Source organism: Berghia stephanieae, chromosome 3 (genome assembly GCF_034508935.2).
Source record: "Berghia stephanieae isolate SIO BIC M18660-M18661 chromosome 3, UCSD_Bste_1.3, whole genome shotgun sequence".
NCBI classification, from domain to species: Eukaryota; Metazoa; Mollusca; class Gastropoda; order Nudibranchia; family Aeolidiidae; genus Berghia; species Berghia stephanieae.
The window spans coordinates 50,021,083-50,034,436 of record NC_088362.1 but is presented as its reverse complement, the minus strand read 5'-3'; the positions used below and the strand labels follow the sequence as shown (position 1 = coordinate 50,034,436).

Sequence of the window (13,354 nt, the reverse complement as noted above, 5' to 3'; positions counted from 1 at the left end):
ATTATCGATGTGATACTAAAATATAATTTCCGTGAAGTATCAATAAAATATATTTTATCTCTTAATTTTTATTATCTTACTTTCCAGATTCATTACATAGCGACCTTCAAACCAACCACCAGTAACAATGGACCTCCAAGAGATGCGAGAAGAGAAAATGAAGCAGATGCAGGCATTGGAGGAAGATAAGATGCGTGTGACTCTGCAGAGGCAAATGAGAATCCTCAACAAGGAGAAAGAGGTATACGCCCACAAAACCAGCAACTACATCAACAAGATACAGTAAGTTCTGGAGACTTGCGTAAAATGGTATCGATACATGCACACTGATTTTATTTTTTAAAAATTCATAGCCATAAATTCTTTAAATGGAAACTAATAATATAACATGATCTTTCTTTTTTTTATATGTTTAGTAATTACCAAGAGAGAAAAAAAAGGGCTGATAGAGACAGGAAGGAACTACAGCAATTCTTTTGTAAAATTTCGATTAAGTGGGAAACTCATGTTGGTATCGATATTACTGTAATGAAGTAGTCCTTCCTTCTTCAGAGCCATTAGGCATAGTCTATAGAGCCAGAGTTTATCCCGGTATCTATAGCCGACAATAGCAAATGCTTGCTAATCTATCGCAAAAACTTCCAATCAGATATAACAGCCTTAGCTACCCAATCTCTGGTGGGTGGACAGGGGAGTCAGAAAAAAAAATCTCGACTTCACCGGGATCAATCTACCAACTGAGCTAATTTTACTTACTACTTGAAGTTTCAATTGTCCATTCCAGGATTACCCTGGGCTTCCTCCAGAATGAAAAACCGATCGAGTTGGAGAATTATCTGGCCACTCAGTCCGAATCTGTGGAAAGAAAGTATGCCCGTGAAGAAGCCATTGTCAGGGAACTGGTCAAGACCACGGACATCATCAAGGAGCTGCTGGTTGAGGAGGAGGAGGCCAACAAGAAACTCAACAAAGAGGTGGGCTTTCTAACCCTAGGTTGGAGTGAGACGGTTCTTTCTCCCCCCCCCCCCCCCCCCCCCCGCTCCCTCCCCCCTGAGGCCCATGCTGTGTTTTTTGCCCGTCAATAAGGAGATGACAGGTGTTTCTGTGATAGATGTTTATTTCTTCCTCGTATGAGTCACCTCTCTTGTTTGTTTCTTTATGTTATAAACTGTTTGAATAAAATTCTGAAAAAGTGTGGAGCGGGCACTTATTATATCAATAATGATTAGAAAAATAGGACATGGAGAACTGTCAGATGAAAACAGAGAATAAAAAGTCACGGGGTCAGTGTCAAACTCATGATCCAATTGACACGACACCCTCCGCCTGGCCGAGAGAGAGAAAGTGTGTGTGTGTGTGTGTGTGAGAGAGAGAGAGAGAGAGAGAGAGAGAGAGAGAGAGAGAGAGAGAGAGAGAGAGAGAGAGAGAGAGAGAGAGAGAGAGAGAGGACTGTGAGGCTGGATAGCTCAGACGGTTGAGCGACCTCTCGCTGTCCTCTCTCTCTCTCTCTCTCTCTCTCTCTCTCTCTCTCTCTCTCTCTCTCACTCTCTCTCTCTCGGCCAGGCGGAGGATGTGTCATTTGGATTCTGAGTTTGGCCCTGACCCCGTGACCCTTTAATCTCTGTTTTCATCTGGCACTTCTCCATAGCCTATTTTTCTCACCAAACTGTTTGAATGTGTGTGACATATAATATTGTCTCACGATAGAAATATTGGCACAATTACTGCTAGAATCTCCTAATATTTTCCTTGAACAAATTACTTTTTAAAAACATTTTCTTATAATTCTTTGTATTAAGAGTATTGAAATGATTGTTAATGAATATAACTTTGAATATTTTTATCATCTTTCATTTTCTTTCTTTTTCATCTTCTTTTTTGTCAGTCAACGTCCAGTGATTGGCGTCGCGTGTTAATGAAAACTTTCTCCAGTTTTTTTTTCTTGTTCTTGGTGTTTGGTGTCAGAGAGTTCTAATCCATTGTTGTATATCGAACGACATATTTTGACTTTAATCTATCTATGTTTATTTCATCTCATAGCTGTGCGGCTGATATATCTGTGTTTAAATGGGCGCGGTTTGCAGCTACCCAAGATGATACTATGAGAAATGCCGATTGTGTGGCCTTTTTTTTCGTTCTTGCTTTTGACTTGCTTTTTAACACTAATATGAGGTAAATTTACCACAATCCTTTAAAAGGTTAAAAAAAGGCTAAATATCATGAAACATTATATTCAATTACATTATTCCCAGATCCTCAAGGTCAAGGCCGAAGAGTTTGAGACCCGGAAAGCATCCATGTTGGATTCCATAGAGAGGAATAAATTTAGGGTTCCCTCACAGCAGAAGATGGACAGTCGTGTGGAACAGGTTTGTTATTCATTCACCCATCAATCCATCCATCCATGCATATATCCATTCGTCCATACCTCCATCTATCCATTCATTCAACCCATCCATCTATGCAGCTCTCTGTTCACCCATCTATCCATCCATCCAATCTTATGCAGCCTTCGGTTAAGTCATCCATCCATCCATCCATCCATCAATTCAGCCAGTCATCCGTTTGTACATCCATCCATCCATCCATCCATCTATTCAGCCAGTCATCCGTTTGTCCATCCATCCATCCATCCATCCATCCATCTATTCAGCCAGTCATCCGTTTGTCCATCCATCCCTCCATCCATCCTAATCATTTGCCTTTCTTCGATATTATTTATTCCTTATCCCAGGCCAGTAAGCGGTACCACATCCAACGAATGAAGAACCAAGATTTGAAGGACAAAATCGACAACGCTTTGATCACCCGTGAAATATTTTGTAGGGAAGAGGCGAAAAAGGATAAGGAGCTGTCAATGCTGAATAATAAGGTGAACATTTTATAATCGATGTTGCCGCCTTTGTTGTCGTTGTCTTGTTTATCCCTTGTAATCATTGTTGCTGATGTCGCTGTCATCTTCTTTGCTTTACATGATTGTTGACTCGCACTACAACAACCACCACCGCCATCATGAGACATCGACAACCACCACCAACACCACCATCTTCACCATCATCATCATCATCATCATCATCATCATCATCATCATCATCATCATCATCATCATCATCATCATAATCGTCATCATGATTATTATTATTAGCATCAGGCTATTGGTCATCGACATCATCATCGTTGTCCTCGTTTTAAACAATGACACCATAGTTATGATCCGATCCATCATCATCGTAACTGTCCTTAACGTAATCATTACCCAAAATCATTCCCTCCACCACATTCACCCCTCATCCTCTATCCCTTGAAAAAATCGATGCTCTTCTCTTACAGGTATTACAAGTCATGGCTGAAGCAAGCCAATGCTACGAAGAAAGGTATGACAAAATCGTATATTATAAAAATAATATCATTCACTAGAATTATAAGAAAATTTTAAAACGTCCCTGGTCGACCACGGTAACAGACATCATAACTAAATACAATAAGAAACTTATAGATGATGGGTTTCTTCAAAAACAGAACAACACAAGTACGGCTAGGAGGCATTGTGATATGACACTCGCTTTCGGATCGGAAGGTCCTGGGTTCGACCCTCGCTCGGCGCATAGTTGAGTCCTTGGAAGAGACTCTTTACTTACATTCTCTCACCGTACTCAGGTGTAATATGAGTACCTGATCGTTAATAGCGTTGTCTCTGTCGTAAAAAAATTGTAATATCGTCTAACAGGCGTCATGCCTCGTTCTACATGTTACCTGTTGCTGTTTGTCAGGGACCCTTTGTAGTGCGCTTTGGTCACATTTTAGTTGATATTGTGCTGTATAAAAGCACTAGATTTTAAAGTATTTTGAACTAATTGATATTATAAAAAATATATTCCAAACGCTTTTCCACTCTCTTCAGCATATTTCTTAAGAAGAAATACAATAAACTGTACTTGACAAGCATGCGTGCTCACCATCAATGGTAGGTCAGTGGGCAACCTATGATTCATAGAAGACCCCGACTTGAAGAACAACTCTTATGACAGGTTACACAGCAATAGAACAAAGTGCGATATGCAAATAAACACGGAAAAGTTAAAAATGAAATCCTAATATTCAATTTATAGTATGACAGCTAACACAAGTACCAAATAGAGAAAAATACACCAGAGCATGTAATACACTTCAAGAATCATGAATATTGCAAAGATGGGTCGAGGAAACAAAAGATTCGGGAAAGAATCGCAACATCAAGAGCAGCAATGGCCCGAATTACAAAAAATAATAATAATAAAAATGAAAAAAATAGGATAAATCCAGGATCAAAGAAGCGATGGTAAAAGTCCCACATCCAGAATCTTTCTGTGAAGTTTAGAAGCACATGTCGGAGGTTGAAAAGCAGTTACCAGCATTTGAAATTAAGTGCTACAAAAGAATGCCGCGAATCCCCTAATCTGAACACATAGGTAACAAATAAAGATATCAGGGAATAGATTTGAGCATTCATTGGCACTCAAGAACATATTCTCTTCACTGCCAAAAGAGATAAGTTCTCGTGGTTTGGGCCATTTTAACCTAGATAATTGCCCGAGAAAAACTATGCGACACGGCAGGGTCTTGAGATGAAGATGGGGAATGGGCCATACGCGATCGGGAATGCTAACACTTGCGATGATTTGAATCTTATGACCAAGCTTTCATCCTACATAGATAAGTCTTTTCCCATAACACATCCTTTAGCTTAACAAAGCCTATGTTGTGGATCCCCGTCGTATAAAACCAAAAACAGTGAACATTTTGGGACCTTTAAGAAAAAAAATCTGACAATATAGATAGACTGCGCTTGACTAAAAAGCTCACAACATTGCCATCCGGAAGTATAACAGACCAACACACAAAAGTATGTGTAACCTTGAACGTTTATAGTCTGGTTAATACAGTTTCGTGAGATTTTCTCATAAACGCGGATGACAAAAAGCAATAACAAAGACCTGAGTGACGTCAATTTCATACTATCCATAACGTTTTAAAAAAGCTTATTTTGACAGTTCCTTCCTTCAGAGCCATTAGGCCCATACAGCCGAATGTTATCACAGTTTCTATAGTGGGATATGGACAAATGCAATTGCTTGCTACCCTTTGGATAGGACGCGAGTCTATCGCTATCGACAAGTCTTTTCCCTAGATCTAACAGACCCAGCTACCCAGTCATTGCTGGGTGGACAAGGGGGACAATTGCACCCTGGACCGATCTCGGTCCCGTTCTTGTAAAGTGAGTGCTCTACCAACTGAGCTGATTTAACCCCCTAGCTAACAGTTAATGTACTTTTTTGTTTTAAATATTGGTCGATTGTACTATAGTGTATTTGAGGATAAGTTTGAGTGTCTTGATCTGTGGGTGTATGGGTGCGCGCGTGATTGTATGAATGATAATTTATAAATATGGTCTTTGTGTGTGTGTGTGTGTGTGTGTGTGTGTGCGTGAGTATGTGTGTGTGTGTGTTAAGCGCTGTAGTTTACTTGTCCGTAGATAAATGAGCTCTATATAAATATATTATTTTAATAGTAGTTTGGTTACAATCCATTCTACCCCCCCCCCCCCCCCCCATCACCCACAACTATCCTAGAGATCGTAACGAGGGTACACGGCTGAAACTGTTGGAACATCTGACCAAAGTCAAGGAGAACTGCGTGAAGGAGCTTCAAGGTCTAACGTCAGCCCTGACGGAGGACAAGGAGATGGAAACCTTTATGAGAATCAAACAGAAAGACAAGGGAGGATACATCAGAGATAGACGAACCAAGGAAAAACTCAAAAGTAAATCGCTTCTTCTTCTTCTTCTTCTTCTTCTTCTTCTTCTTCTTCTTCTTCTTCTTCTTCTTCTTCTTCTTCTTCTTCTTCTTCTTCTTCTTCTTCTTCTTCTTCTTCTTCTTTCTCCTTCTTCTTCTCTTCTTCTTCTTCTTCTTCTTTCTTTCTTCTTTTCTTCTTCTTCTTCTTCTTCTTCTTCTTCTTCTTCTTCTTCTTCTTCTTCTTCTTCTTCTTCTTCTTCTTCTTTCTTCTTCTTCTTCTTCTTCTTCTTCTTCTTCTTCTTCTTCTCTTCTTCTTCTTCTTCTTCTTCTTCTTCTTCTTCTTCTTCTTCTTCTTCTTCTTCTTTTCTTCTTCTTCTTCTTCTTCTTCTTCTTCTTCTTCTTCTTCTTCTTCTTCTTCTTCTTCTTCTTCTTCTTCTTCTTCTCTTCTTTTCTTCTTCTTCATCTCTTCTTCTTCTTCTTCTTCCTTTTTCCTTCTTCTTCTTTCTTCTTCTTCTCTTCTTCTTCTTCTTCTTCTTCTTCTTCTTCTCTTCTTCTTCTTCTTCTTCTTCTTCTTCTTCTTCTTCTTCTTCTTCTTCTTTCTTCTTCTTCTTCTTCTCTTCTTCTTCTTCTTCTTCTTCTTTTCTTCTTCTTCTTCTTCTTCTTCTTCTTCTTCTTCTTCTTCTTCTTCTTCTTCTTCTTCTTCTCTATCGCTCTCGCTGTCTTCTTTGTTAGGATAAAGTAAAATCAAATCGGGCCAGTAAAGGACCACGAGATGAGTGAGAGGAAAGAAAGCTGATTTCGAAGAACGGTGACATTTCGTGCTTTTTGATAGGCCCAAGAAACGTGTAGTAATACAAAAAACACGAAAAAGCCCGCGGTCGACCATCAGCAAGTATAGCACCAGTACAGTAGGAGGAGTTCTAACAATAGGCTTCAACAGTCGTGAAGTCACTTCCCTCGTAATGACGCATAATAACTTAGTAACTGGTTCTAAACTATCGGAGAAATGGTGGACGCCCTTATGAAATACTTCTCCGACGAGCATAAAAGTGTATCCAGAGGAAAAAAGCATTATAAATCTAATCATGTTTTGACTTTTATACATTCTGATCACATGACATGTGAAAAATTTCAGCCAGCATAAAGCATAAAAAGTACCGGTTTTCTTTGTTTAGAACCAAGCTGCTCGTTGCTGGGCGGACGTGACATCGGACTATGAATCCTATTAATACCTAGGCTGTGCCCTTTCACGGCCCACTCGACTAGACAGATGTCTCCATTCACGGCAATCTGCAAATTTTTTTGTGCCAGTTTGTTACGACACATTGCTGAGTTTCATATAGCTTAACCCGCCAGGTGCCGCCATTGAGTGAATATATTCATTCACCTATTGATGCTATGCGTTTAGCTAAAAAACTCACATCTGCCAGCCGGATTTAACGCATCAACACACAAAGCTATGTGTGATCTTGAACGTTTATAGTCTGATTGATAGAATATAGTGAGAACTACTAATAAAAATGGCTGGCTAAAAACAATAACAAAGAGCTGAGTGACGTCAATTTTGTTCCCTCTATTGGCTGTCATGCTTGCCACATATCTAGTCCATTTCCATTTGTTTGTTTTTCTTCTTCTATTTCTTACATTTTTATGTGCACTTCAATATGCATTTATGTATACTGAGTACATGCGTATCTTTATTTTTGCCCCCATCAGTCAAAGAGATGTTGAAACAGAGAGAGGAGTACAGCCTCATCTTTGACCGCATCAAGGAAGCAATCGGCAAGGAGGATATGCATGAAATAGTACAGGATTTCATCGAGAAAGAAGAGGAAAACTTTGCCACTTTCCTTGGAATCGGTGAGTTTCTGTATCAACGATTAAATCGTGTGTTTCTCTAGGATTCCAAATACATAGATTGTAATAAGGTGTGTTCAAAGAAGACTTTTTGCGTGCACACTTTAAAACTAGAAGTCCATCTTTAAATCAGATATTTGTTGAGCACATCGTGCGTGTCCGTGTCTTTTATTATCTTAATTCTTTGCATCCATTTAAAATTGTTATTAATTTGGTATTGTAACCAAAGACTAACTTTCAATTTAGCAAACACATTTTTTTGGGGCTTCACTCAATACTTCAAAATGTCGTAAAATGCTCTTTTATAATGAAAGAAAGAGAATCCCATTCATCTGTTCCATGGAGAAATTGACAGTGTTATTTTACAAAAAAACTTGAAAAAGCCCAAGTGTATCTTGCGGTGCAAAGAAGTGATCAATAGAATTTACAATTCTTAGTCAACGAAAGAAACTATAGGGAATGAGATTAGCGGAAGAGTAGCGTCCCTTGATTGGACTTCACCGGCGGAGAAGTTATTAGAGAGAGAACGTCATTTGGTTTTGCGCATGCGTCTCTTGTCCTCGCTTCCGGTGAAAGCGGCATGAGACACTTCACCGAAAGCGAGGACGAGAGAGACGCATGCGCAAAACATTGACGTTCTCTCTGTTAGTTGACGTCCAATCAAGGGACGCTACTCTTCCGCTAATCTCATTCCCTATTAGTTGAAAGCAGGGCCAGAATACGGGTCCTCTAAAAATGCAGGGCCTTTAAAAAAAATTTTTAAAAGAATGTAGGGCCTTATGTGCTTCCCGGCGGCGTGGCGCTATTGGTTGATTTGGTGCCAGTCACCACCTCTATTTTTTTTTTATTAAAAAAAAATTCTTTTAACCCTCTCCTTACCAACAATAGGAAAATCGTCACATTCGTTACGATACAACCAACATTTTTCTTATTCAAATTTCTCTTGTACATCATACAATTTAAAGAAAATGAACAGTGTGTTGTAGAGCATGTTTTGCTACAGAAATAATTTATCGCAAGAACTTGCCGGCTATTATGTTTGAGTGATAAAATGTTTTTGTGTTAGTTAGGTGTGAGTTTTGGGGAAAATCCGAAAATGGCTGGTAAGGAGAGAGTTAAATGGGAAATAAAAGCATCGTATTTTTTCGTTTATTATAAAAACTTAAAAACTTATAGCATGTGTAAGTTTTTATTCCTGATCGTGGCACCACCTATTACTGTGATGATGCCACGCTGCTGCGTATCTCCAAAACAAATTAAATGAGAAAAGATTGTGTACTTTACAAATAACCTGTACTCGTGTTAAGCTCTTGGTATTTCTTTGAAGTGATGTGTGTTTGTTACCACTTGACATATTTGGCGACCAATCAAATATTATGTAATATTCCTTTCTCTAGGGGAGCTGATGGATGACAACGAGAGACTTCGGTGCAGCATTCGAGAGATGAGTACTGAAAATGTCCAGTTGGAGTATACAGACCTGGAGCTGTCATCCTCGCAGAGGGAGGGCACAAAAGCTGTACAAGTTAGTAGTAGTAGTAGTAGTAGTAGTAGTAGTAGTAGTAGTAGTAGTAGTAGTAGTAGTAGTAGTAGTAGTAGTAGTAATGGTGGTGGTGGTAGTAGTAGTAGTAATAGTAGTAGTAGCAGTAGTAGTAGTAGTAGTAGTAGTAGTAGTAGTGTAGTAGTAGTAGTAGTAGTAGTAGTAGTATAGTAGTAGTAGTAGTAATAGTAGTAGTAGTAGTAGTAGTAGTAGTAGTAGTACAGTAATAATAATAATAATAATAATAATAATAATAATAATAATAATAATATAATAATAAATAATAGTAGTAGTAGTAGTAGTAGTAGTAGTAGTAGTAGTAGTAGTAGTAGTAGTAGTGGTAGTACTAGTAGGCATCCTTTCGTCTCAAGAGACGATGGTTTGCGCCCTGTATGGCTTTGGTCTTATCAGTCTTGTTGAGAGAGCGGGTGTGACTCAGCAGACCAATCCTTGCATGGCAGTCTCTACCGCAGTTGTTGCACACGTAGTTTGACTGTGTGTTTGGTGTTTGGATCTTCTGCCTCTCTTTCCTCCTTGCTCTCCTCTCCTCAAACTTCTTTTTTCTCCTATCCTCACTCCATCCATCACCGCATATCTCCAGCCGCTGCGGTCGTCAGCAAGCGATTCCCATGTGTTTGAGTCGATGCCTGTCAGTTTCATGTCTCGTTTGCAGACATCATAGAAGCGCAGAGCTGGACGGCCAGTTGGTCGCTGTCTAGAAGCTAGGTCACCGTACATGATGTCTTTGGGTATGCGTCCATCGTCCATCCTGTGTACGTGACCAAGCCATCGCAAACGTCGCTGGCAGAGCATGAGATGCATACTGAGGGAGTTCGCTCTTTCTAGCACTGCATTGTTAGTGAGTCTGTCCTGCCACCTGATGCCGAGAATTCGTCGTAGACAGCGAATGTCGAAGTTTTCCAGGCGGTTCTCCTGTTGTCCAGGATTCACTGCCATACAGTAGGCTACTGAGTACACATGCCATCACCAGCAACCTCTCACTTGATGCAGAATTAGACAAGCGCATCGCCAAAGCTGCTGCTGTCATGGCACAACTGAGAAAGAGAGTGTGGACCAACAACCATCTCACTTTGAACACCAAACTCAAAGTCTACCAGGCATGTGTACTCAGTAATAGTAGTAGTAGTAGTAGTAGTAGTAGTAGTAGTAGTAGTAGTAGTAGTAGTAGTAGTAGTAGTAGTAGTAGTAGTAGTAGTAGTGGTAGTAGTAGTAGTAGTAGTAGTAGTAGTAGTAGTAGTAGTAGTAGTAGGAATAGTAGTGGTGATGGTGGTGGGGGTGGGGGGGGGGGAATGGCGAAGAGAGGGGGGAGGGGGGTTAAATGTCTTTATGGTAGTTGTGGTGCTGATGCTGTGGTGATAATGATTGTAACTGTGGTGTATTAATTTTAGTGTACTTGTGAGGCGGTGGAGATAACGGTGGGGCTGATTGTAACAGTGGTTAGTCAGTCTATCAAATGTTGGTGTAACTGTGATGATGATGGTGATATTGGTGGTGGTTTTGATTGTTAATTGAAGTAGAGGAACGTGAAATAATGTTAGTGCAGTTGTGGTGGTAGTGGTGGTGGTGATATTGCCAGTGGTATAATCCGAATGGCGGTAACAGTGGTAATATAAAAGTAATAAAATTATGGTGTTCGTGATGGTGTTGGGAGTGTCATTAGCCATAACAGTGATTTTTGATTTTGTAAGAAATCAAGAGATAATCTTTTCTTCAACTTTTCTCATAATTTCAGGATCGTATTATGGCCTTGAGGAAGAGAAAAGAAGAATGCGTAAAACGTATTGGCAACAACAACATAACGCTGACCGAGTTCTATGATAGAGTCAAATCTCTCATTGGGTAAAAAAGATATTACAGTATTTCAAGCTTTGGAAGAGTAACAAAATAGTACAAAACAAACGACGTTTTGGCATTTGACCTTCGTCATGGGACGAAAGATATTTAACGAAGATACAAACTAAACTTAAAAATCATTATCATTAAGCAGCTAACTGCCCCGACTCTGGAAAAAAAAAAAACAAAACAAAAAAAAACAAACAATAATTTTAAAATTTGGTCAGAAACCTCGTCCTTCAAATATCGGTCGATTGGCAAAACCTCTCAAACCTGGGTTTTCGCGAAGTCCCAGGTTTGAGAGTTTTTGCTAAGATGCCATTTAAATCGATCAATATTTAAAAGAACGCGTTTTCAGGTCACATTTTTAAATACACGTTTTTCCAGAGTACGACAGTTGCTGGTTAAAAGGTATCGGGTTTGTGTCAGACTGCTTTTATATAACGTAATATCCACTAAACGTGCTCAAAGCGCTTTACAAGGGGTCCCTGGCCAACGGCAACACTTAACATGTAGGACGGGACATGATGCCTATTAGGCGATATTACATTTTTTTCTCGGACAGAGACAACGCTGTTAACGACCAGGTGCTCATTTTACACCTGAGTACGGTGAGAGAATGTGAGTAAAGAGACTTTGCAAGGACTCAACTATGCGCCGAGCGAGGCTCGAACCCAGGACCTTCCGATTCGAAAGCTAGTGTCATACCACAAGACTACGTAGCCGTTATTCAATTTTTCCTTCCCTCTGATTATCTCAGAAATTCGATCTTTGTATTATTTATCTCTCCAGGCCATGTCATGAAAAGTATGACATTATAGCCTGTGACATAACCTGTCCTATATTTAGCCCTGCTTCTTTTCCCATCAATTTATCCCAAGACTTTATCCTCGATTCTGCCTTTTACTAATACGTGGCCGAGAAATTTCAATTGTCATTTTATTATACGCTTAGGAATAAGAACGTTTTATGCCCGCTCTATCATATTATTCTTCCTCGTCAGTAATATTTAAATACACTATGCATATTTCGTCGATTTCACTGTAAATGAACAAGCTAGAAAATCTATATGGGGGTTTGGTGAGAGGGGAGGAAAATACTCTGGAATACAAACTGTATGAATCTTTGATAAATGGAATAGAATTTTTAACATCTTTTAAAGCTAAAACAGATTCATGCCACTTGTACTTTGACTTGCAATACTCCCCTATTTATCCCTTCCCCTGCCTCCTCCCCCCCCCCCCCCCCCCGCCCCTGTTTATCATTGCATATGATATGGGTCAAAGACCAAAAAAACGTCGTTTTTTTGTCTTGTCTATTTTTTACGAGTGAATACTTATCATTCATTTACATTTACTTAAATTGACTTTTTTTAAAGGTAATAATTACCAATTAATGACTTTGAAATGTTATTTTCCGACCAAGAGTAATCCCAGAGGCTTTTAATCTCCTTATAAATGTTAAATTATGATTAACGAAGGTAAATTGTGGATTTAATTTTCATTGATGGAAAGGTAACATTTCAATTTGTTGCAGAGATTTCCCACAACGACAATGAGACCACAACGATTATCAGACTTGCTATGATACAGCCTGTTCTTATCTTAAATTGGGAGAAAACAATAGCATGACTCGTTGTCTTCTTCTTCTTCTTCTTCTTCTTCTTCTTCTTCTTCTTCTTCTTCTTCTTCTTCTTCTTCTTCTTCTTCTTCTTCTTCTTCTTCTTCTTCTTCTTCTTCTTCTTCTTCTTCTTCTTCTTCTTCTTCTTCTACCCCCCCTCCCTCCCTCCTCCTCCTCCTCCGCCGCCACCACCACCAGTTTATTATTTGGTCCCCAGCTAGCTCTTATTTCATGGCTGAGGTAACAAACAATCCTAAATTTTCAAGTGGATATCCGTTTACGATAAACAGCATTCTTCTTAATCAGACGTGTTTTATGCATCACACAATTTGAAGAAAATCTTGAATATATTTACAAGAGCTTAATGCTGTTTTGTAAAGCTTGTTTTCTCTCAACAATACAGCATGTATTAATTACTTTTAACCAGTTAACTGCCGTGCTCCGGAAAATCGTGTTTTAAGAGAATGGCCACAAAATTCGTTCGTCAAATACCGATCGATTTAAATGATCCTCATCTTGACAAAAACTCTCAAACCTGGCACTTTAAAAAGTAAAAAAAAAAAAATGAATATAACAGCTTCGAAAAAGTACAAAATACCAAACAAGGAATGTTGAACAGAGATATCTCTGTCGTCTATCTGGAATTTAGTAGTATTTATGTCTTTATTGTTTTTTGTTGTTGGCTGAAGAAGGGTTTTGAGCCCGAAATGT

The 13,354-nt window shown here is 39.2% G+C and overlaps 1 protein-coding gene across 2 annotated transcripts in view; it reads left to right on the top strand.

The window, feature by feature from the left end:
- The first annotated feature begins 90 nt into the window (after positions 1–90).
- LOC144969579 (uncharacterized) overlaps positions 91–13,354 on the top strand; it is a 17,683-nt gene continuing 4,419 nt past the window's right edge. Inside the window, exons 1-9 of one of the 2 annotated variants that reach the window (XM_078908721.1) lie at positions 91–282; positions 785–974; positions 2,253–2,369; positions 2,735–2,872; positions 3,331–3,374; positions 5,610–5,800; positions 7,489–7,632; positions 9,027–9,154; positions 10,923–11,029. In XM_078908721.1, the coding sequence (XP_078764847.1) occupies positions 128–282; positions 785–974; positions 2,253–2,369; positions 2,735–2,872; positions 3,331–3,374; positions 5,610–5,800; positions 7,489–7,632; positions 9,027–9,154; positions 10,923–11,029 (1,214 nt within the window). In that variant the 5' untranslated portion in view covers positions 91–127. The remainder of the gene's footprint in view (positions 283–784; positions 975–2,252; positions 2,370–2,734; positions 2,873–3,330; positions 3,375–5,609; positions 5,801–7,488; positions 7,633–9,026; positions 9,155–10,922; positions 11,030–13,354) is intronic. The other variant, XR_013644775.1, reaches the window with a different exon arrangement.